The 22,237-nt window shown below is 41.1% G+C and overlaps 1 protein-coding gene across 2 annotated transcripts; it reads left to right on the top strand.

Moving 5' to 3' along the window:
• Window positions 1-1,454: 1,454 nt before the first annotated feature.
• Window positions 1,455-19,043, top strand: Mtm1 (myotubularin 1). 2 transcript variants are annotated; one of them, XM_032908696.1, is made up of 15 exons: window positions 1,455-1,546; window positions 5,309-5,379; window positions 5,879-5,951; window positions 6,269-6,363; window positions 6,745-6,855; window positions 9,268-9,369; window positions 10,686-10,769; window positions 11,284-11,433; window positions 12,536-12,724; window positions 13,617-13,802; window positions 15,347-15,553; window positions 15,844-15,936; window positions 17,007-17,120; window positions 17,518-17,694; window positions 18,242-19,043. In XM_032908696.1, the coding sequence occupies exons 2-15, from the start codon at window positions 5,317-5,319 to the stop codon at window positions 18,404-18,406; spliced, it is 1,809 nt and encodes a 602-aa protein (XP_032764587.1). In that variant the 5' UTR covers window positions 1,455-1,546; window positions 5,309-5,316; the 3' UTR covers window positions 18,407-19,043. The 2 variants fall into 2 exon arrangements, with proteins under 2 accessions (XP_032764587.1, XP_032764588.1); XM_032908697.1 differs by having other exon boundaries at window positions 1,456-1,546; window positions 18,239-19,043.
• The last annotated feature ends 3,194 nt before the right edge of the window (window positions 19,044-22,237 follow it).

Below are 22,237 nucleotides of genomic sequence, written 5' to 3'. Positions count from 1 at the left end.
AAATATATAAATAAATAAATATAAATATATATATATACGTTTTGTATCTCGATTCTGTTAGATGGAACCATGTTCGGAGCATCATCCATTGTCCTGCTTTGGTTTTCTGTGGAAATAAAAAAACACCAAAGCAACTCAAAAAAAGCATTTAATTATTTATTTAGCACACACTCGTAGATCATGGCACAGGGCTGAAGAAAGCCAAGGCAGGAAGTCAGAAAAGGAACCCAGAGACAGGAAGTGACTTAGAGGCCGTGAAGCAACAGTGTTTTCCTGGCTAGATCACCACAGCTTTCTTTCTTGTGCTACTCGGGATCATGTGCCCCAGGGGTGACACCATTCATGGTGCACTAGGCACTCCTGCATCCATCCTTCATTCGGGAAAAGCGTACAACATATTCTACAATACGGACTCTGCGCTGTGTATTGTATTCTATATATTCTATAATATGGACATTGATGTTTTCAACTGAACCTGTGCCTCAATGCTTTGGGTTTAAACTTAGGGGTGCAATTTTTAGCCCGTGCACTATTTTTATGCCTTGCTTTTAAGAAAACAGTAAAACCAATGCCTGTGACTGATTCCTTCAGCGCTAAGGCCATGTGCAATCGACGCCAAATAACAGAAGCTACATCCGGATCGACCAGGCTGTGTAGGTGGGTGGGTGGCGTTTCCCAACAGGCTTCCAGGAGGAGAACGAAGTAGGACTTGAAATCAGGCATTGGTCTAAGTTCCTTGCATTGGCTGGTGGTAGGGTTTTCAAATACAGGTTACCCAAGTTCAATTTGCTAAACAAATATTTTTTCAAACATTAGTAGGCTCCGCGAAACCTTTCATCACTTTGTGAAATTTAAACTCTCTTCTTAAATTCTCACCCGCTCCCGGCTTCCGGTTTCCACTTCCTGTTTCCAGGGTCACCTGACCCAAACCTCACAAACCAGAAGACATTTTGACCCCTTTATTTTAATCTGGAATAGTTTTCCCCTCGACGTTTCTCCCTTTTGTACACCGATGTCCGGAGCCCCTTGCCTTTCTGCCCGACCCGTTCCCAGCACCTCGTTGTGAAACTACAATTCCCAGAGGCCTCTGCGCTCCGGACGCGGCCAACGGACTTTCCCAAAAGCCTTAGGGGTGGCCTACTGAGGTCACCGTGTGCCTAAACTACAATTCCCAGAGGCCTCTACGCTCCGGACGGACGCTGCCCTGGAGGTTTCCCAGCAGCTTCCCGGGTGAAGCGCTGAAAGAGGTTATTACGTCATCCAGCACGGGTCCTGCCAATCAGAACCGAGAGCAGGGAGGGCAATGGTAGCCTGCAGTCCTGAAGGGCTCAGAGGCAGGGCGAATGTGTCAGGGGCGTGGCCAGCGTGTCGGGGGCGGGGCGAGCGTGGCTAGCGTCTCGGGGGCCGGGAGGAGCGTGTCGGGGACGCGACGAGCGTGGCGGGGGCGGGGCGATCGTGGCGGGGGCTCGGCGTTCGTGGCGGGGGCGCGGCGATCGTGACGGGGGCGTGGCGAGCGCGTTGGCACCAGCGGCTCCCGGAGTCTCAGGTGGGTTCTCTTTTTCAGTGGCCCTGGCGTTGCGGGGACCCGGATGGGAGAAGTGGGAAGAAGGCCCGGTAGCTGTAGGCAGGCGACTCCTTGTGGGCTCGCTCTGCTCTGCTTTTCACCATTGCGTGCGCTTTGCTTCCCTGCGTGAGGTTTCTCAGTGCGTGGCGCAGCAGAGGTCAAGTATCAGTCGGAGGCCGAGCCTGACCCCGCATTGCGTGCGCTGTGCTTCCCTGCGTGAGGTTGCCCAGTGAGTGGCGCAGCAGAGGTCAAGAATCAGTCGGAGGCCAAGCCTGACCCTGCATTGCGTGTGCTTTGCTTCCTTGTCTGAGGTTGCCCAGTGCGTGGCGCAGCAGAGGTCAAGTTGTCAGTCCGAGGCCAAGCCCGCAGAGGCGTTTCCTGAGTTTGGGTGTGTAAATAGACCCGACCGAAAGTGTGCATGGTCAGTAAGAAGCTCTGTTGGGTGAACTGCACTGTCTTTGGAGCTCAGGAAGTGAAAACTAATTTTAGTAAAATTAGCAAGAAATAAAGCCACTCTCGTGTGAAAAATATACATTATGGGCTCGTGAAAAATATACATTATGGGTTTGATGGACACGTGAGGGACACGAGGCAAGCTGGTTGCAGCTGGTTTACAAACCAGATCCATCTTAGCCACAGTGCAATCAGAGCCTTTTGCAAATGACCGGGCATTGACAGGGTAGTTCAGTGGTTTCCTCAATGGGGAAACTGAGGCGCGGGAAAGGCTGACTGGACACAGGCTTCAGGCAACTTAAGGACAAAACTGACGTCACAAGTCAGGTCTCTGGGGGTTTCCCGGCATCCGTCAGGCCTGGATCCCTCTTATCACAGGTCATTTAGGGTCACTGTGAAGTGTCCACCCTCAGTACTGACCCAGAAGTTTTACCGAAGTTCAGGCCATGTTGGACTCACCCACCCCAAAGGAACCGCCCACTTTACTACCGGGCTTTTTATTCCTCACATGCACTGGGAAGGATCTGAGCATTCCTCAGATTCGATGACAGAGGAGTTGACGCCATTTCTCAGGGTCACAGCGAGGTTTTGGGAGCCTCCGTGTGCCTCCGTGTGCGGAGGACGTGGAGACTGGCAGCGGTGCAGCAGGTTTGCGACGTGTGCAAAAGCAGCTATTTGTTCTTTGGGGTTATAATTGCTCTCATTATATACGAATTGGTCTCTTTATGTTAAAGTCCTAACTTATCTCTCTCCAGTCATCAGAGATGCCATGTGTTCCTTAAACGTGGCCTATGGCGCACCTATAGCTCCTGGCCTATGCGTGCACCAGGAAGACAAGGAAGCACATCATCAAGGCATAAATACGATGTGATGTGATATTTGACATATATTATTATATATATTTGATATAAGGGGTGGAGTTGATATAGGGTGTGTCGAACATAAAACAAAAAACCCAACGTCACGTTTACAGGTAGAGGAGCCAACGTTTTAGTTCTTATTCCGGTCAAACTCGCACATTAAAAAACAAAACAAAACAAATCTGAGTCCCAGACGCTCACCCTGCGGAGGCTCCATTGGTCCAGCCCATGCGTACGGTGCTTACATGGTGCTTACATGCTTACAAGCTGCTTACATGGGCGGCTCATTGCTTTTATCTGAAAAATCAGAACAATAAATAATAATAACAAATAACAAACAGTAAATAAATAATAAATAAGTGATAAACAAATGAATAATAAATATATGATAATAAATATATGGTAACAAATTATAACAAATAATGAAAAATAAATAAGTAATCAAAGGGTTGGCGGGAGGGCTGAGAGGTTCTCCTCTCAGCGCTTCAGACAGTGTTGCGTTCAGTGAGGACTAGAAAATCCTAAATAATTTCTACGAATTGGATGTCAGTCAAATCTGCTTCTCGTTAAATTCCTTAATGCGGAAAATAATTCTCAAAGGGGAATTGTGTGAGGGATATGATATAATTATAATATATATTATATAACTCCTTTCAAAGTTCAGCTTCAGTGCCTGTACATTGTGTATACACTATCTTTCCATTAAGTGGTGTAGAAATTTCATGCCTGTTGTACGTATATAATATATTATATATTATATAATTATATGAGTGATATAATTCTTCCATAGTTCTGCTTCAATGCCTATATATTGTCTATATATTGCATGTATATATCATTTACCTGAGTAAATATATAATAATTATACAATATGTAATATATAATTATATGAGTGATATAATTCTCCTTCCATAGTTCTACTTCAATGCCTATACATTGCCTATACATTAAATGGCGTAGAAATTTCATTCATGTTGTACATGGTAAACATTACAGGGTTTTTGTTTATTTGTTTGTTTTCTTTAAGATGGCAACTCGAGCTCCGTGCATACAATTTTTCTAGAATAATCCGATGTCTTCTGCGGGATCTGCCATTTAATATATAAATATTAAATATTTAATATTAATATAAACCAGAGTGAAATGCATAGCCTTGGAGCGATTGCTGTAACTGTCACCTATAGATTACAGAGAAATTGTCGCGACTGTGACCTTTACATTATGGAAGGATCGTTGCGACTGTGACCTGTAGATTATGGAGTGCCCTGACCTATAGTTTACACAATAATTGCGGTGACCATAACTTATAGATTATACAGCAATGGCCACAACTGTGACATATAGATTATGGAGTACCCTGACCTATAGATTATGCAGTAATTGCCGTGACTGTAACCTATAGATTATGCAGTAATGGCCGTGACCGTGACCTATATAGATTATGGAGTGCCCTGACCTATAGGTTATGCAGCAATTGCCTTAACTGTAACCTATAGATTATGGAGTGCCCTGACCTATAGGTTGTGCAGTAATTGCTGTGATTGTAACCTATAGATTATGCAGCAATGGCCGCGACTGTGACATATAGATTATGGAGTGCCCTGACCTATAGATTATGCAGTAATTGCCGTGACTGTAACCTATAGATTGTGCAGTAATGGCCGTGACCGTGACCTATATAGATTATGGAGTGCCCTGACCTATAGGTTATGCAGCAATTGCCGTGACTGTAACCTATAGATTGTGCAGTAATGGCCGTGACCGTGACCTATATAGATTATGGAGTACCCTAACCTATACGTTATTAATTAATTATCATGACTGTTACCTATGGACTATGTAGTGGCCTCAAACACCTTTCTCTTATGGACATTTCCCGCCTGTGCACATCTGGCCAGATGTTTGTGCTGTTTGCTGTGTTGGCCACGGGATACAAGCAGGGCCTGCGACATCAAGTGCTGTGTGTTCTCGTGAAATAATTAACTCTTTGATGATATAATGATAAATAATAAACAATAAGTAATGAATAATAAATGATAAATAATAAATAATATAATTTAGTAATATAATAATAACTCTGACAGTATAATGATATAATGACTCTGGTGATATAATAATAAATAATAAACAATAAGTAATAAGTAATATAATAATAACTTTTTGATGATATAATAATATAATAGCTTTTCGATGATATAGAAATATAATAACATAGTAAGCAATAAATAATAGATTAATAATATAATTTAATAATAACTCTTTGACAATATAATAATAACTCTTGGATGTCGCATGCCTGAAATAGTGATGCAAGTTGATAATAAATAACAAACAATAATAAATAATATAATATAATAATTAACTCTCTGATGTCATGTGTCTAAAATCGTGGTACACGTTTGGTTCATGGAGAATTTTGTGTTTCCCTTAGGTTCCAGGATGGCATCCTCGTCAGCCTCTGACTGTGATGCACACCCCGTGGAGCGTGAGTCCATGAGGAAGGTGAGTTTGTGTTTGTGTTTTTCATGCTTCTCTGAATCTTTCCACGTCTCTCTCTCTCCCAGGTCTCTCTCTCTCCCAGTATTTGTGTTACATGGTCATCTGGGTCACGTGGAACCGTGAATTTCATTGCGCATTCATACAGCATGAGGCGATGGAGATGCGATTTTATTTATTTTTTATTTTATTGATTTTTTATTTATTTTATTTTTATTTCATTTATTTTTATTTTATTTATTTTATTTTTTATTTTACGATTTTATTTTTTTATTTTTTATTTTATCGATTTTTTTATTGCTCATCCCATGATTTTATTGATCACCCAACCTTGTTTTTATTTAATTATCTTTTATTTTATTTAGGAAAGATTTAAATAGAATATTTGTAAAATGACATTCGCTTTTGCAAACACTCACCCCAAGCTTTGTTTATACTCTGTTGTCAGCCCTCACACTCGGGTGTGAAGCCAGCCACCTCCATCCCATGCCCCTTTCACTTGCAGGTGTCTCAAGATGGAGTCCATCAGGATATGAGCAAGACTGGGCCTCGCCTCCCAGGGGAATCAGCCATCACTGGTAAGGAGCTTCTGTGCCTGGGGCCACACACCTTTCCTGACCATAGAGTTCTTCGAGAGTGTGCTGCTCAGCAGGCTACCTGTGCACCAAAGTGAGTGAGTGAGCAAGAGCTCAGTGTAAGGAAGTGTCCTCAGTGTAAGGAAATGACCTCTGTAGCCTAGTGGTTGGTCACGTGTGGTTGGTGGTTGCTAGCCTAGTGGTTAGTGATGCATGGTTGGTGGTTGTCGACTGTAACACCCAGCCTAGTGGTTAGTCACTCTGTCGTGTATCTCGGTGTCCATTTCCCTTATTTTAGGGCACTTTTCTTATCTTCTCAGACAAGGAAGTCATCTACATTTGTCCCTTCAGCGGCCCCGTCAAGGGACGACTTTACATCACCAATTACCGTCTCTACCTGAGAAGTCTGGAGACGGTGAGTAGATCATGAGAGAGATGGTTAGAGTACAGTGGTTAGCACACATTAGTACAGGACAGTACAGTGGTTAGCGCACATTGTTGCAGGACAGTGGTTCTTAACCAGCCGCACAGATAAACAAACAACTTAGAGATGTTTACCGAGCTACACAGATGCTTCCTCAGAATAAAGGAGAGGTGGTTAGAGTACAGTGGTTAGCGCACATTTTGGGGATGATCTATTTGCCTATTTTAATACTCAAACCCTTCCACCCTGAAGTGGCGAATGCACCAACGCAAGGAAAGATACCTTGAAAGCTGATGGTTATTTTTACACATCTTTGATGTGCCCATTACATTGACAGAAATACTGAGTTTTGTGATTTTTTATTCACTACAGGACTTGGCTCCGATTCTTGACGTCCCCCTAGGCGTGATATCGAGAATAGAGAAAATGGGAGGCGTGACGAGTCGGGGAGAGAATTCCTACGGCCTTGATATCACCTGCAAAGTAAGGGATTCAATACATTCTTACACAAAGAAAAATATACATTAGCATTATATACATTAGCATTGTATATATTAGCATTGAACGATAATCATCTATAGGTAGAGAGTTATCTATGGTTTCAAATCATCAGAATCTCTTATTAATAATGTAAAGTTGTGGACTCATAGTTGGGAGAGAGACTTTGTCAGAGACAAGTCAACCCATGAGCTGGCTGGGGTGGAAAAGAGACATATACATGTTTAGAGAATGTATAGATAACATTTTGTAAACCTTCATTTCGTTCTCCTCCTCCTCCTCCCCAGACTGTCAGGGCACCATAATCACGGTAGCTTGGTGGTCAGGGTGTCTTTATGGGTCTTTATGTCCTGCACGTCACCACCTTGACACCCTCGTGCGACGCAAGGAAGGAGACATATAGGAGATTTTGCCCTCTGTGAACAGGGTGCATCCTTACTACAGCAAACATTCCAGTGGCAGTGGCTGAGATATTATATATATATTATTTGGGTTGGTGAGGCAGTGGCTTAATAGTTTATTTGGGAGTGGCAGTGGCTAAAATATAATAAAAATAATAATAATTTTATACACACACAACACACACACACACACACACACACACACACACATATATAAAATTTGGGATGGTGAGTGGGAAAACCAGTCGCAAACTTCTCGGACACAACATAGAAGCCTCTGGGAAGGGTCAGGGAGCTTGGCTGCTATGGTGCCATGAGTGCCCAAGCCACACTCCAAATGGGAGGACGCTAACCATTGTGCAAACAGCACAGTTAGCTCGCCCGTCAGACATCTTGGCAGTACACGACTCATCATGCTTATTTCAGAACACACTTGTCCATATAGCAGATGTTTTAGGGTCACAGAAGGGTCACGGAAGGCATCTGCTACGTGTTCTCCTGCTGCCAATCAAAGTGATGCGAGACTTGCCTAGATGTGTATAGTTTTCATAACTAGATGTACTCATATTTACATTGACGAAGGGTCTTTGTGTTTCGTGTCAAATGGTTTACGGGAAAAGTCACGTTAAACACTGGAGACAGTATAGCTCACAGGTTGGCAACATGGAAGTGACTGTTGTACCAGTAAGGAACCTGCCGCCCCATCCATAGGAAAATTTACATTTATATTTATTTATTTATATTCTCTATATCAGTTAATGTTTACTACATTGTCAAACATAGTGTTTTTAATATGTTCTATATATTCTATATTACATATATTGTATTATATATCATACATATTATAAACTATATTCTGATATTCTATATTATATGTACTATATTATATATTATATATTATATACTATATTATATTCTATCCTTTCTTCTTCACCCCTATGTTTGACAGGGCCACCATGGTCACCATTGGTAGACAGAAATCATCCGTGCAAAGTATGGATGTTGTCGTGTGTAAGAATAGCAGGAAGTGAGAAACTCCCACACAACCTATAAACATTCTTAAAAATAAGGTAGAATCCTATGTTTAATGCAAACAGATGTTTGAGGACCCTATGTCATTTAAAAGTCTTTCTTGCCTATTTAAGACCCGCCATTAAGATCCAGTTCTGACCATTAATTCACAGCTCCTGAGGGTTAAAATGATATCCAACGTGGAAGACATTAATGAGGTTTATATAGAACCCTCTGAACATAAAATCGCCAGTAAAAGTTTATCCCTTGTGTGAGAATAAAATAAATAAATAAATAAGCCAACCATTTAGGGGGTGGGCATTTGCGTGTTGCAACGACAAGATTATGTTTGGTAGCGGATAGCGTTGTGAGGTGGTATATGATGGCTATTTAATAACTAAGAACTTCGTGCAAAGCAGTGCACATAGAGGTGGGCAGAGAACAAGCTACGATGGTTCTGTATCTGCCTCTCCTTCAAATATTTTATGTCAAGATAGCATATAGAAATATAGTTTAAAGTAATTTACCCTTGTACATAGGTGAATCTTCTCACTTTATTGAAAAGGTTTTTTTTGTTGGGTTTTTTTTGTTTGTTTGTTTGTATTTTTTGCTATTTTTCTTTTCTTTTTTTTTTTTTTCCGGAGCTGGGGACCGAACCCAGGGCCTTGAGCTTGCTAGGCAAGCACTCTACCACTGAGCTAAATCCCCACCCCCTGCTATTTTCCATGTAAAGGTTTTTTTTTTTTTTTTGGTAATTTTCATGTTTGCCACTTAATTGAAAGGTTTTTTTTATTTTTTATTTTTCATTATTATTTAATATTTATTTTTATTATTTATCATTCGTTATTTTTATTACTTACTATTTATTTTTTATTAATTCATTTATTATTTATTTTTGTTGTTGTTGTTTGTTTGCTAATTTACACATTGCTGATTCTCATGTTTATCCCCGAAGACTCAGCCCTGCCTTCTTCTTCACCTCTAGGACCTGAGGAACCTGAGGTTCGCTCTGAAGCAGGAAGGACACAGCAGGAGGGACATCTTTGACGTCCTCACCAGACACGCCTTCCCCCTGGCTTACAACCTGGTAATGTTTCGGACTCGCCTGAGCATTGGCGTGGCCTGCAACATCTTCTCTAGAACTACATTTGCCCAGGCTAACCCAAAACTCACGGTCCTATCATCACCCGACCTCCTGAGCGAAAGACACATGTCCCCAGCATGGCAGACATCCTCTCACCCCCAGCTCTCAACACATGTAGAGATCAACACCCACGAGTAGGAGGACAAGGGAAAGAAATTGCTATTGAAAAATCTATAAAAAAAATCTATAATAAACATATAAATATCAATTATATGTATAATATATTAATATTATAACATAATATAATAATATATAAATATATAATGGTCTCAAAGTAGCTAAGGCTGGCCTAGAATTCACCATTTAGCCAAGGATGACTTGGAATTTCCAATCCTCATGCTTCCACCTCTGCAGTGTAGGGGTCAGCGTATAGTTGGTGTGGCACTGAGGATCAAACTCAGGGCTGAATGGAAGCCAGCTTTGGGGTTGAGCACTCCCAAAGGAGCTGTGTCCTAAACCCAGGGCTGAATGGAAGCCGGCGCTGGGGTTGAACCCTCCCAAAGGAGCTGCATCCCAAAATGTCAGCAGGGTGAACAGACTGAGGAAGAAGGGTCGCACCCCAAAACCACCCTCCATTTTCTCTCTCTGTGGCGTTTTGGGTTTTTTGCTATAGTAGGTGGTTGTGGTTCTCATTTTAATGAGGAAGTTAGAGGGTTTTTGGGGTGTGTGGCTTTATCGGTTTTTAGGAGGGGTTCATGAGCACTTCCTGCCCCGTAGTGACACCGAAGGAAGCTTTTGGAAGAATTGGCTCCAAACCCAGCCCATCAAATAGATTCTATAGATTTTAAAAATCTATATAAATATTTTCTACGTTACTAGGATCAGGCCACATTATTTGTCACACACATAAGTGCAACCTGCTAAGCCCATATACCTATATGTATGTATGTATGTGTATGGTGTGTGTGTGTGTGTGTGTGTGTGTGTGTGTGTACCGTTATTTTGGGGAAAAAAAGCACAAAGGTGACTTTCGTAGCCATAGGAAAATCAAAGTTTTAAAAGTAATGATTCCTGAAGACGGAAGTTAACGTGAGACTTGTCTTAATTTTCCACACTTGTTTTTTGTTGTGACTTTCAGTGTGAGTTGCAATTTCACAGTTAATGAATCTATGGAATCTATTTGTGAAAAATTAAAACATAAATTTATTTGTGAAAAATGTGAAAAATTAAAGCATAAATGATTTATATACACTAGAGAATAATTTATAGACTGTCATGGACCACATGGAATTGAATCTCCTGTCTCTGGCCTCTCCTAGCCGTTGTTTGCATTCGTGAACGAGGAGAAGTTTAAAGTGGATGGATGGGCGATTTACAACCCGGTTGAAGAGTACAGAAGGCAGGTGAGTCGGTGAACGCAATCGTGTGGTGTGCGTTGAGTCGCAAACATGCAACAGGAAATAATAAATAAATCATTAATATTGTTATTAAATGCAAATTGTTGGTAAATAGCTAGGCTGCCAATCATTGACATCCTTGATTGATTGACATCCTCATAGTAATTAGCCATGCTGCCAATCATTAACATCCATGATTGACATCCCCATCGTGAATAGCTAGTCTGTCGATCATGCTGAGGTCAGCACTTGTGTTGTCTGGATTGTTGATTGACATCCTTGATTGATTGGCATCCTCATCGTGAATAGCCAGGCTGCTAATCATGCTGTGGTTAGTACTCATGTTGTCTGGATTCTTGATTGACATCCTTGATTGACATCCTCATTGTAAACAGCCAGGCTGCCAATCACGCTGTGCTCACACACACATGCGCCTGTCATGGCAGAAGGAAATCACACCCTGGACACTGCACACACTGAGTCACTTCCTGCCGACTCCAGGCCTCTCTCTGCCCCGCAGGGCCTCCCCGATCACCATTGGCGGATAAGTTTCATCAATCAGCGCTACGAGCTCTGTGACACCTACCCCGCCCTCCTGGTCGTCCCCTACCGTGCGTCCGATGATGACCTCAGAAGAGTTGCAACCTTTAGGTCCAGAAACCGGATTCCCGTGAGTACCATGTCCCAGTTCCCTCAGATGATACCTTAGCGGTTAGAGTACTGAGATGGCTCAGTGGTTAGAGCACTGGCTATGCGCTTCCTGAGGTCCCGAGTTCAGTTCCCCACAACTGCTTAGTGGCTCACAACCGTGTTTCATGGAATCCGACGCCCTCTTTTGGCGTGCATGAAAAGAGAACAATCCTATACATAAAATGAATAAATAAATAAATCTTTTAAAAAAAAAAAAAAAAAGCGGGTTGGGGATTTAGCTCAGTGGTAGAGTGCTTGCCTAGCAAGCACAAGGCCCTGGGTTCGGTCCTTAGCTCCGACAAAAAAAAAAAGCTTCGGTCAGGGACTGGAGAGATGGCACAGTAGTTAGAGCACTGACTGCTCTTCCTGAGATCCTGTCACAGTTCACAGCCCACCTTGGTGATGGAGGAAGGAAGGACAGGACAGTGGTTGCCATCTGCACCGTGGTGCAACACCCAGTGTGGTGCAGGATCTCGCTTGACGTTGATTAAGCCAAGCTGCAAAGAGGAGACGGGATTTGGAGGACGTGTGTGCGCACAGGGTTTTCTGCAAACCCTCGGCCCATTCGAAACCTGCTCAATGAATGAATGAATGAATGAATGAATGAATGAATGTATATTCTGAAAGTAAAAGGTATGACAAACATTTTTAAATTTTTAATTTTTTTTTATTTGCTTTGGGAAACTGAGAAGCTCAGCACCACTCACTGGGCTTCCCAGCCAATTGCAGACAGTGTCTAAGGATGAGCCACATCAGGAAAGCAGACTGTTTTTCTCTTCGCTGCCTTTGCGTCTTCTTCCTCCTACGTTGCATTGAGGAAGAGCAAAGAATTTTTATTTATTTATTATATATAAGTTTACTTATTTAATGTATATATTTAATGTATATGAGGACACTGTAGCTGTCTTCAGACACACCAGAAGAGGGCATCAGATCCCATCACAGATAGTTGTGAGCCACCATGTGGTTGCTGGTATTTGAACTCGGGACCTCTGAGAGGATAGCCCATGCTCTAACCACTGGGCCACCCCCTCAGCCCTTGTAGAGACTCTCCACAGACTGAACTGTCTGACCCGCTGCAGGTGCTGTCGTGGATCCACCCAGAGAACAGGGCGGCGATCATGCGGTGCAGTCAGCCTCTGGTCGGTGTGGGCGGAAAGAGAAGCAGAGATGACGAGAGATACCTGGACATCATCCGGGAAACCAATAAGCAGACCTCGAAGCTCACAATTTACGACGCACGACCCGGAGTCAATGCGGTGGCCAACAAGGTGAGCGTGGCCCGTGAACCTCAAGTAGGAACTGCCATGTTAGCCATGACACACGGATTTATTTTGAATTTTCGTGTCATTATTTTCGAAGTCTCATTGGTTCGAATCCCAGCAATGGGCAGATGGAAGAATAAATAAAAGAATAAATGAACGATAAAATACTGATGCGGTCATCTACAACTGTCAGTCACCACATGCAAAACACAGTCCCTGGAGCCCAAGCCATCCTGCACGCCCACCCCTGTCCTGTAATGCAGTGGGGCCTCCTCAGGGAATTGTGGGAAGCTGCTGCCATTTAACCTGAAATCTATCATTTTATCCAAAGATTCCTTTGTACACATTTGCACTCGTAAATGGCCATTGTATAGGATGGTGTGAAAATGAGTGTGAGCGTGAAAATGAGTTTGAGTGTGAAATGAGTGAGTAGGAAATGAGTGTGAAAATGAGTTTGAGTAGGAAATGGGTGTGAGTGTGAAAATGAGTGTGAGCGTGAAAATTAGTGTGAATAGGAAATGAGTGTGAGTGTGAAAATGAGTGTGAGGAGGAAATGAGTGTGAAAATAAGAGTTTGGAAATGAGTGTGAGTAGGAAATGAGCATGAGCGGGTCCACGTATATATTTTATGATCATAGACACGGATCTTGATTTTTTTTTGAGTAATTTACATTTAATTTACATTAACTATTTTTTTAAATTTTTAAAAATTTTCACATAATTTTTCTAAATTTTTAAAAATTTTTTCACATTAACTATTTTTTCTAAATTTTTTTAAAATTTTAATTTTTTTAGAGGTTAGAGATAAAATTTTGAAAATTTTAAAATGAGACGGTGTGGCTCAGTGAGTGACGGATGAACCAGAAAACCCATGTGACTGTAACCTTGTCATCTCCCAGGCGACCGGAGGCGGCTACGAGGGCGAGGACGCGTACCCACACGCGGAGCTCTCCTTCCTGGACATCCACAACATCCACGTGATGCGGGAATCCTTACGGAGGGTGAGGGACATCGTGTACCCCCACGTGGAGGAAGCTCATTGGCTGTCCAGCTTGGAGTCCACCCATTGGTTAGAGCACATCAAGGTAAGTATACCTTAAAGGTATAGAATGGTAACTATTTCGGAGGTGATGTTAAATATATTATTATTATATATTATTATGTCTTACTTTTAGAGCCTGTAGAGATGTGTCTTCCAGTCTCATCGGTGGTAAATAAGTCTCATGTGGGTTTATTTAGGATTCACCGATTTATTGAATAATGAATAGTAATAATAATAATAGTAAATAATAGTAATAAAAATAATAATAAATAATGATGAGAATAATAGTAAATGATAATAAAAGTGATAATATGTAATAATAATAAAAATAATACAGTATAATATATATTTTGGAGGTGATATTTTCCCTTAAATATTTAAAAGTTTTGAGTCCTGGGAGAGGCTATAGCGGAAGATTCTACATTCAACAGCTTTACGTTTCTTATAATTGATGGGCCTGAATTGAAGATTCCACACCATCATTGTATCTTATTTTTAGATATTATGTATTATTGTTATTATATTATTATTATATATTATTATGTCTTATTTTTAGAGCCTGTAGAAATGTGTCTTCCAGTCTCATTAGTGGTAAATAAGTCTCATGTGGGTTTATTTAGGATTCGCCAATTTATTGAATAATGAGCAATAATAATAATAAATAGTTAATAATAGTAATAATAAATAAGAATAACAATTAATAAATAATAAGTAATAATAATATGCCTGGGCTCCTTGTATTATATTATATTATATATTTTCTATTATATGCTTTTTGGGCTCCTGAGCGCTTCTTCCCATCATCGGCAACAGTAGTACCTGTCTTGTTTTCAGGGATGTGATTTAAAAAAATAAATAAATAAATAATAATAATAATATCGCAGGGATATAATCGGAAAGCACAGGATATGTGATATATAATATATAATATAATATTTTCCAAAATAGTCGCCTTTTTGTTGTAAGCACGCACTGGGACCCGAGCTTTGCTAAACTGGGCTGCAGTGACCCAGGAAGTCAGTGACTCCTCTCAGAGGTGCCTCAGGTCAGACCTGCAGACAGAACGGCAGGGAGGCCTCTCAGGAGCGCTGACCACTGCACATACCTGCCTGCCGTGTGTGGATCCCCCAACTTTCTTCCTTAATCGTTTGTCTCTGGGATTTATGTGAAAAGATGACCTTTCATATGTGTCACACGGTTCACATACAACAAAAGAGTCCACACATGCACCATGGTATGCGCATGTGGGTGAAGTTATGTACAAATATGCACACATGCAGCACAGTATGCACATGTGCGTGAAGTGTATGAATGTGCACACATGCAGCACAGTATGCACACGTGTGTGAAGTTACGTACAAATATGCACACAAACAACGCATTGTGCACATGTGTGTGAAGTTGTATACAAATATGCACACATGCACCATGGTATGCACACGTGTGTAAAGTTAGGTACAAATGTGCACACACATGCACCACAGTATGCACAGGTATGTGAAGTTGTGTACAAATGTGCACACATGCACCATGGTGTACACACGTGCGTGAAGTTATGCACACACCTTGCATGTCTTTCCCCACCAGCTTCTCCTCACTGGTGCCATCCGGGTCGCAGACAAGGTGGCATCGGGGCTGAGTTCAGTGCTCGTGCACTGCAGTGACGGCTGGGACCGGACGGCTCAACTGACCACGCTGGCCATGCTGATGCTCGATGGCTTCTACCGCAGCATCGAGGGCTTTGAGATCCTGGTGCAGAAGGAGTGGATCAGCTTCGGACACAAGTTTGCATCTGTGAGTACACGCAAAAAGTGCCGCCCTTTCAATGTTCTAACCATTGGGCCACCCCTCCGGCCCAGTGCTCAGGCAGAAACTGATGGATCTCAATGAGTTCTAAGCCAGCCCAGTGTAAATAGTAACTTCCAAGCGGTGCTCTAACCACTGAACCAGTCGGGATTTTAAAAAGAATTAGTTTCCATGCTGCGTGAGAGGTTGCGGAGCAAGGCGGTGTTGGCCTTTAATCCCAAAACTGACGACTGAGCCACCTCTCCAGCCTTTAAATTTTCCTCACCCATTTATTTCAGAGAATTGGCCATGGTGACAAGAACCACGCGGACGCCGACCGCTCCCCGATTTTCCTGCAGTTCATCGACTGCGTGTGGCAGATGACGAAGCAGGTGAGGACATACGGGGCTGTCATATGTTACTTGTTTACATAGCGCCATAACATCTGGGGTTCGTGTGCAGAACACAGCAGTGCATAAATAAATAAAGAGGCGCGTGCGTGACCAGGAATGAACACGCATTGAATCCGAGCAATGGGTACATAGGATATTATTTCTTTAATTAGCACTGCGTTATTTCACGTCACATGTGACATATCACTATGTTACTTTGCATCATATGTGAACTTATGTCACTGCATTATTATACGTGACCTTTGACCTTATATCACTATGTTATTTTACTTCATGTCTGCTGACCCACAACATTTTAAAAAGTCAACGTGGCCACTGGTTCTTCTTTATTCCTGGACCTGACATGCATGCACGTCCGTCTCATAAAATACACAGGAACTAACCGAACCAAAAACAAATCCTCCTGGGTCTATGCTGATGGCCTATAATTTGCATATTTACATATTCACTGCTAGTAGCCTTCATTTGCATAATATTAACATATGCACAGTGAATCATCCATATTTACATATTTTCTGTGAATAACTGATATTTACATAATATTTGCATGCTCTCGCCCGAATAACCCACATATGTATAATATTTACATATTTGCAGTGAATAACCTACATTTGCATAATATTTGCATACTCACCCTTAACCCACATGTATATATTTACATATTAACAGTGAATAATTCACATCTGCAGAATATTTACATATTCGCAGTGAATAACCAACATTTATATATTTATATATTCACAGTGAATAACCCACATTTACGTAATATTTGCATACATGTATCTCCCACATCTACATAATGTTTACATACTCATAGTGAATCACCCATATTTGTATAATTTTTACATATTCTCAGGGAACAGCCCACATTTACATGATATTTACATATTCACCATGAGTAACTAGGGTTGCAGTGCTGCGGATGCACATGTCCTTTCCAGCCATGGTGAGCATGCGTGTCTGTGTGTTTCTCTTAATGTAATGACGCTCATGGTGTACATGCGAGTTTGATTTCCCATGTCCTTCTCACTTGCGTGTTTCCGATCCAGTTCCCCACAGCTTTCGAGTTCAACGAGTGCTTCCTGGTTGCCATCTTGGATCACCTGTACAGCTGCCGGTTCGGGACTTTCTTACTAAACTGTGAGGCGGCACGGGAGAGGCAGGTGAGCAGAGCACAGCTACTGTCGTTAGGAGGGTAGGGAAGTTCATGAGATGGCACGGGAGGGACAGGTGAGCAGAGCACAGCTGCTGACATAGAAGGTTAGGGAAGTTCATGAAGCTTTTGCGCTCCACAAATAGTGATTTTTAAAGTGCACAGGTTCTCCCATGTGAAGCTCCGTGGAAAGCGACGTGAGGGGGGATTTTAAAATTTAATCTCTCAGAATTTTATTGATTTTATAGGAATTTTAAAATTTATTAGTAACCACTGAGCTATTCCTCTAGCCCTGGTTCAAATATTTCCCACGAACAGAAAATGAATCGGAAACCAGGTATAGTTCAGTGCTCTAACCATGGAGCTGTCTCATCAGCGATGTTTTTTCCCGCTCTCTCCCGGCACAGAGACTCGCAGAAAGGACGGTGTCTGTGTGGTCGCTGATCAACAGCAACAAAGACGAATTCACAAACCCGTTCTACGCAAGGGAGAGCAACCGCGTGATCTACCCGGTCACCAGCGTGCGCCACCTGGAACTGTGGGTGAATTACTACATCCGGTGGAACCCCAGGATCCGGCAGCAGGTGAGTGCGAAGACGACCCTCTCACGCGATTACTTGTTTCCCGAGCAGTGTGGTGCAGTGGTACATGTCTAACGATTAGGAGGCGAAGGATAGGAGAGTCAGGAGTTCGATGCCACTCTGTGCACGTGGTCAATCTGAGGCCTGCATGAGACCCTCTCTCAAAAGAAAAGAAAAAGTTCTAGAAGATAGCAGCGTATACCTGTGGTTAGCGAATTTTTTGTGTCATTGATAAGTCAAATCTGAGACTGGGTCTGGGCTGATAAATCCTTAAAGATGCAATGCGCATGCGCAGAAGAACTATGTACACTCCATGTCCGGGCAGCACTCAATGCGCTGTGTGTTTTAGGACGGTGGCTGTTTCCCCACCGTGTATGCACACGGTGTGTAAGGAAAGAAGATGCATGTGTCAGTCCTTAGGGGCTTCATCTGAAGGCAGTGGGCGGATGGATAGCTAGCATCAAACACGGCTCCCATAAAACAACATGGCCACCATAAAACATGGCTACCATCAAACATGGCGACCCGTGTCTGTGATTCTCCCCAGCAGCCCCACCCCATGGAGCAGCGATATAATGAGCTCCTGGCCCTGCGTGACGATTACATCAAGAAGCTCGAGGAGCTGCAGCTGGCCACACCCACCAAGCTCACTGACTCCTCCACCCCGCCTTCCGGTTCCACACAGATAGCTCCCCGCATGCAAACTCACTTCTGAGGGGGTTCCGGGCCCCAAACCCTGAATAAGTGACGTCACCAATTTCCGTCCTGTGTGCTTGTGCAAAGGGGATATAAAGTCTCCGCCTCTGTGTAGAAGTCGAACTAACACCCTAGAACCTTGTGTGACACGTGTGAGTGCGCGCCTTGTGTGACGTGAGTGTGCGACTTGTGTGACATGTGTGAGTGTGTACCCTGTGTGATACATGCAAGTGTGCGCCTTGTGTAACGTTCGTGAGTGTGCACCTCCTGTAACATGTTTTGCAAGGAATCTACTGCGCTTGTGTGCCAGTCGTGAGTACAGAGTAGGGGGGTCCCGGAAAAAATCCTCACACTTTTTTACAAAGCGCTTGTGCAAAGATTAAAATTAAATTATATCAAAAATAATATAAATTATTATAATTATATTGCAAAGACTAAAAAGTTAAATTTAGTTTACCTCTATATAAATCCAGACATACATAATATGTACTCTGTGCGCTTAATTGAAACGTTATTTTAAATCCAGAGGGGAGATTTTTTTGTAAAATGGATTTTTCCTCCAGCCACTTATTTTGCAAAGATATAAAAGTTAAATTTAATTATACAAATGATTATATACATTATATAGTTATATTTAATTACATAAATTCTACGTATATAATGTGTATTTCGTGGGCTTAGTTGAAATGTTTTTTTTAAATCCAGAGGGGTTGCTTTGCATTTTCTAAAATCAGTGCAAACGGCAGAGATGGGCATGGCTGCCAAAGCTGAGTTGTGCCCGGTGTCCTCCCCAGTGGATCCCAAGAGCAGGGCATGGATAAGGAGAAAAAGTAAAGACGAGGGGTTGGGGATTTAGCTCAGTGGTAGAGCGCTTGCCTAGGAGGTGCAAGGCCCTGGGTTCGGTCCCCAGCTCCGAAAAAAAGAACCAAAAAAAAAAAAAAAGTAAAGACGAGCTTTGAATTTTCGAAAATAAAAGATTCTCCAATCGTTTCTAAAGAGAAGTGGATTTTTATATTAAAGATATTTTTATATCGAAAAAGCAGCGAGTTTTTTTTTTTTTTCTTCCCCATCATTCTCAGCCTTGCTTCCTAAATCATCCCCTGAGCGTCTCTTTCTTTACATTAAGGCCCCGGGTGCATGTTTAAATGGTGTTGGGTTCTTTGCCCCACACGAGGGCATAAAACTAGTCCTGCGCATTATTACGTGAAGTACAGGGCAATTTGCTTTTTCGGGTTTTTTTCATTCTGTTTTACGGTGTGAAGTAAAATTTTTAAATGCGCAGTTCTGTTTGATATCTGAACTGATTTGTTTAGTGAATATATCTTTATTTTAATATATCTATATGATATATTAATCTAGATTATATAATTATCATGATATATATTAATATATCATATAATATGATATAATATATCATATAGATATATTAATCTAGATTAATATATCTAGATATATCTATACATCTGTAAAAGCTAAAGTTGAATCAATTAATGTTTCACAGCGATTTGTCAAGGGTTAGTTATGGCTGATGTAGTTTTATTTTCAGGGAATTAAGAGAGACTAAATTTATCTTTGTAAATTTTTTTATTTCATAGCTTAATGACCCACCAAATCAGACCCACCAAATACTCAGATATAGTAGGATAATGTATGGATTTTGTAAGTATAAAAAAATCATTAGATATTCTTTTGCTTTTTGTAGATGCTGTAAATGCTTCATAAGTTAAAAAGTGTCACTGCATAAGAGGGAAAAAAACTAACACTGACAGTTCACAGGCATTTGTGAAAACATTTCCATGGTAGTAAATATTAAAAAATAATAAATAAATATAATAATAACAATAATAACCATAATAATAATAATGAAAATATTTTCATCACAGGAATTTGTGAAAATATCTCCACTGTAATAAATATTAAAAGACCTGCTGTAATAAATGAAATTTCATAAAAATATTTTCATGGTAATAAATAGTAAAAATGATAAATGAATTAATGATAATATAATAATAGTAATATAATAATAGTAATAAATTAAAACTTGACAGTGTTTCCACGGACACAACTGATGTTTAAGAGGCGCACAGCGTCCATCTTATTTGCTTACCTGCTTTTCCAGCTCTACTTCACTCTTACTCTGTCCGAGTAGTATCTGTCTTCTTTTGTTATATCTGTTGTTTGACCTGAAGTCTCATGTAGCCCAGGTAAGCTCTCAGCACACTGTGTCACCGAAGCTGGCCTGGAACATCTGATCCTCCTGCACTGGTCTCTCAGTCGTATCCTGCCACACCCTAAGTTAATAATGGAAAGATCTAGAAACATCCTTGGAAGTGCACCCTAAACACACCTTGACGGGTTGGTGCAAAAAAACCCAAAACAACAACATACACAACATGTAAATTATTGCACAGGAAAAAGACTCAAGGTCTGCATAAAATGCAATAGTGTTGCCCCAAACACGCATTCAAAGGGTGAGAAGGTAAAGAATTTAAAATTAAAAAAAGGAGTCTCAAGTTTCCAGGGTGTCCTCCATGTAGTCGATGACCTTTGGATTCCTGGTCCTCCTCCATCTACTTCCCAAACACTATAATATAAATATATATTTTATATATAAAGATAGGATGACAGTTTGACATATATATTATATTAAGATAGGATGACAGTTTTCTATTTATATATAATTTAAATATAAAGATAAGATGACAGTTTTCTATATTTATGTACATATTTTATATATAAAGATAGGATTAACAGTTTTACATATATAAAGATAGAATGACAGTTTTCTAATATTAATATTCTAATTTTTTTTTTTGGTTCTTTTTTTTCGGAGCTGGGGACCGAATCTAATATTATTTTTTTGCATTATTTTTATGCAATGCTGGGGTCGAATGTAGAGCTTCGTGCATTCACAGCCTCTACAGAACAAGGCGCGTCCCCTACCAGCAGAGAACTTAGTGACGTGTGTGTGTGATACATAATCATTCGTGGTGATTAGAAAATAAAAATAGAGGTGCTGGAGAGATTGCTCATTGGTTAGAGCACTGACTACTCTTCCAGAGGTCCTGAGTTCAAATCTCAGCTACCACATGGTGGCTCACAACCATCTGTAATGGAATCTGATGCCCTGTTCTGGTGTGTCTGAAGACAGCTACAGTGTACACACATATATAATAAATAAATTTTAAAAAATAAAAATAAACGTGTTGGAGCAAAAAGAAATTAATTCGTAGTTGCCTCTGTGTGATTCATATTCATTCATGGTGATTAAAAAATAAAAATAAAAATAACCAGCCGTGAAGGCCAACATCTAGAGTTTGAAATCAGTTTGCATTCCCACTGCACTAAAGATCCGTAAACCAGTGGGGTGGAGAAATTAAAAAATTAAAAAACCTCAAGGAACCTCAGTTCAACCTGAGGGCAGTTCAACCTGCCCTGCCTGGCCCTGCCCTGCCCCGCCCTGCCCCGCCCTGCCCTGCCCCGCCCTGCCCCACCCTTCCACCATTTTTCGATGCAGCTCCTTTGGGTGGGTTCAACCACAGCGCAGGCTTCCATTCAACTATTAAAACATAGTCTGTTTTCTAGCAAAAATCTCGGCTGCTCCATATTTGTTCCTTGAGGGTTTTTTTTTTTTTTTTCTCTTTTTGTTTTTTTTTGTTTGTTTGTTTTTTGGATGTCTTTTCTAATTTCAGGATTATTTTCACAAATATCTTGAATATTTTCGTTGTCTTTAATATTTTGAGGATTATTTTCTATAAGAAATCTTCAAATTTTTCCTGAATTATTTTCTCTGTCTTTTCTATTTTCAGGATTATTTTCCCAATAATCTTGAAATTTTCTGATATACTTT

This window comes from Rattus rattus, chromosome 7 (assembly GCF_011064425.1).
Source record: "Rattus rattus isolate New Zealand chromosome 7, Rrattus_CSIRO_v1, whole genome shotgun sequence".
NCBI lineage: Eukaryota > Metazoa > Chordata > Mammalia > Rodentia > Muridae > Rattus > Rattus rattus.
This window is presented reverse-complemented; position numbering and strand designations above follow the sequence as displayed.

Bases quoted from the DNA above. Each gene is read 5' to 3' on its own strand.
- Mtm1 (XM_032908697.1), top strand. From the start codon at position 5,317: ATGGCATCCTCGTCAGCCTCTGACTGTGATGCACACCCCGTGGAGCGT. The intron at 9,370-10,685 runs GTAATGTTTCGG...GGCCTCTCCTAG, and splicing joins TCCCCCTGGCTTACAACCTG to CCGTTGTTTGCATTCGTGAA. The intron at 11,434-12,535 runs GTGAGTACCATG...GACCCGCTGCAG, and splicing joins GGTCCAGAAACCGGATTCCC to GTGCTGTCGTGGATCCACCC.